Raw genomic sequence first — 3,091 nt, forward strand, 5'->3', positions numbered from 1 at the left:
AGGTCGCCTGTGAGAGAGATCACGGACGTGTCGTGGACGCGCCCTCGGCGGGGGGCGCGCTGCCGCAGCGCCGCCGAGCAGCAGCACAAACTCGTCGAACATCTCCGTCACGCCGACGAGGTCGAAGAGGCGCCACATCCCCTCCGCCCCTGCGCAATACAGCAAGAACAGTGATCCAAACACGAACAGGAGCTCCTGTTGGTAAAACCCTCCGCGCCTGCGGCGTGCTCCTCGGAGAGGGGCGGCACGCGCGGTGCGTCGTGGCAGGTGAGGCCTGTCGACGGCGGGAGGGCGTGTGGAGACGCACTTCCCCGCTGGAGGCCGGCGCGCCCTGGCCGGGGTCGGAGCCGAGGGCCATGCGGGTGCCGCAGTCCGGTGCGGGCGGCCACACGCAGAGCGGCGACTTGGTGGTGACAAAGTGCGAGTGCCTATGCTCACAGGCGGGGCGGAGGTGGAGAGAGGCTGCAAACAGAGGCGGCGGCGTTGCGGTGACGGAGCGAGGATGCCACGAGAGCGACTGCAGCAGCGGCATCCGCAGCAGCGAGACGAGGTTGCAGCGGCAGCCGGCGGCGCGGAGCTGTAGCGGAGGCGGGAGGTGAGTAACGCTCCGATCGTCGGGCTCCTCATCGCCGGAATCACTAGGATGTATCTCGCTGTCCGCACTAGGGTGTCTCTCGCCTGCTCCCGGATGAGCACGAGGTCGGGCATGGTGTAATAGAGCGTGTATGGAAAGGTGAGGTCGCCAGCCACGTGCAGCTCCACCGCCAGCCTCAGGCCTTGCAGCGTGCCGGATCGAAGCAGCGAGTGCAGCCGCTGGAGCACGAGCTGGAGCTGCAGCCGATTCTGCCGGCCGACAAAGCTGATGAGGTCGAAGAGACCAAGCTGCGCGTGCCGCTGGAAGAGGGCACGCAGCGTCGTGCCTGCAGTCTTTTCGACGTGGTGGAAGAAGACGACCGAGCAATTCGGCAGCGGCGCGCCGAGCATACTACACGTAGTACAAGTCCGCCGACTAAATGATTTTCGACAACCGCAGGGAAACGCAGGACGCCCCCCCCCCGACCGAGCTGCGAAACAACGGCGTCCACACCGGCCGCCGCTCGACAACCAAAAATTTCTTCGGCGCTGCGCGCCGTTGCAGTCGAGTGTATGTCTGTGTATGTTGCAGCCCAGGTGCCCAGCTATCGTGCCGCAAAATAGGTCCATGTCCATGTCCATGTGGTTAGAAAAAATGCCCTCGAAAGCGCCCGCCGGTGTGTGTCCAAAGATGTAGCGCTACAAGTTGGGGACGCATCCGACACACGGGCAGGTTTTCGCGCTTAGCAGCTGGCCAACGGTGATGACGCCGTCGCGTCACCGACGGCTCGTGCTTTTGCGTATGATAGCAACCCCTTGTCCGACGGCAGCGTCCTCGCGTCCGCCTCCGCCCGCGCGGCATCATCATTGTCCGCCTACACCACTGCGGCCGCGGCCGCACCCGCGGTGGCAGGGTTTCACACACGCCCAGGCGCAGGTGCAGCAGCAGCCAGTGCAGCAGCAGCAGCTAGTGCAGCAGCGCGTGATCACGCTTGCACACGCGATGGGCGGTCGTCATGTGCTGCAGGATGGGTCACTTTGGACGCGTCCCATCGGAAGGCCGCCGCTTCCACCCGGCTCCGAGAAGGCACAGCGAGGCGCGGTGCAATCAGTGGAAGCACCATCGGATCAAAAAGAACGCCGATGCTGCCCTACAGGCTGCGCAGACAGTGCTAGCTCTTTATAGCGAGGCGACCAGGCGCGAGATGTTCACTCTCGCGCCACATCCCTACAACGGGGTGCATTGTACCCACTTGCACGCCGGCACGAGCGCGGCGCCGCAGTGGGGCAAACGGGGCATCTGGGGCTAGCTCAGCTATGAGCATCACCTCTGCCGCTTCTCGCCATCCCCGAGGAGCAGCGCGCCCGAAGCAGGTGAGTCACGGCCGCTAGGTACAGCGAGCGCGGCGAGCCAGAAGCGAGAAGGGAACGTCAAGGAGAAAATCAGCAGATTCCAAGATTCAATCTCGTTTGACAAAACCCACACGGAGATCGGGTAACTGGGAGTCGGGAGCTCGGGAGTATAAGAAAATCTCCCAAAATTTTCGTCGGCGCTGACGCGCCGACAAAGCTGGTGTCCGACCCCGACCGCCGGCCGAAACAGCCGCGTCCAGCCCGACCTGCGGCCGGCCGAAAATCATTTAGTCGGCGGACTTGTATGTCCGGGGCTGACTTTCTTTTCCCATACGTGTCTCCAAAAAGATGACTTTCTTTACCTTTCATGACACCGGGGCCATTCTTTCCTTTGGCGTGCCGGTGTGTTTGTCAGGGTTCCGGCTCCTAGCCGGATAGGGGGTCTGCTCACTGGCTGGCCCCTCCCAGATAGCACTCCCTTTGTTCTCTTCTCATAAAATCGGAGGGTCGGCCCACGGGGGGACTTCGTGAACTGAAGCGACCCAACGAACGATTTTATTTAGAGAGAGAGAGTTGTTGTTGTTGTTGTTGTTGTCGATTTTATGAGTGGCAACAAAGGGAGTGCCCAGATAGGTAGGTTGGTCTTGTTTCGCCCAAAAGGGCCCTGCAATAGGTAGCTAGAGGCCGGCGCCTTGCACCCGGCCCGCGGCCGGCACCGCCTCGCCCCACAACTGACCGCCCTGCGGCCCCTGCGCAGGCGTACCACAGGCGTCGCTCAAAAAGCGACGCCGGGTGTGGGCTGCTCCCTTGACCCGTCACCCGCCGCGCCCTCGCCCGGCCGCCTCACCGCTCACGGAGCGTGCTCGCCGCCGCCGCCGCGCGTCCCGCGCCGCCACGCATGCCCCTTGCCCTGACGCGCGCGCTCTGCAGCGGCGCAGAGCGCGCGTCTCTGGCACAGACGGAGCAGCGGCCGCGCCAGCGGTCGCTGCTCCGCCCCGCTTCAGACGCGCTCTGCGCGCAGTAGCATAGCGCGCGCCGCCGCGTAAGGTGCATTCGCTGCCGGTCCCGGACGCGCCGGCGGTGGCGGTGAACCCCTCTCGTGTGTCGCTCAGTGGCCTGGGCCAGGGTGCTTTGGGTGCCGGGTTCACGGAGCTGCCCCCCCCCC

General features: G+C 64.5%; 1 protein-coding gene across 1 annotated transcript in view; it reads right to left on the reverse strand.

Moving 5' to 3' along the window:
* EMIHUDRAFT_247167 (hypothetical protein) overlaps window positions 1-984 on the reverse strand; it is a gene marked incomplete at both ends in the record, with an annotated part of 2,174 nt that extends 1,190 nt beyond the window's left edge. The window contains 3 exons of the mRNA XM_005765409.1: window positions 88-195; window positions 308-403; window positions 664-984. Of these exons, the coding sequence (XP_005765466.1) occupies window positions 88-195; window positions 308-403; window positions 664-984 (525 nt within the window). The remainder of the gene's footprint in view (window positions 1-87; window positions 196-307; window positions 404-663) is intronic.
* Between the last annotated feature and the right edge of the window lie 2,107 nt (window positions 985-3,091).

The sequence above is a fragment of the Emiliania huxleyi genome, assembly GCF_000372725.1.
Source record: "Emiliania huxleyi CCMP1516 unplaced genomic scaffold EMIHUscaffold_553, whole genome shotgun sequence".
Lineage (NCBI taxonomy): Eukaryota > Haptophyta > Isochrysidales > Noelaerhabdaceae > Emiliania > Emiliania huxleyi.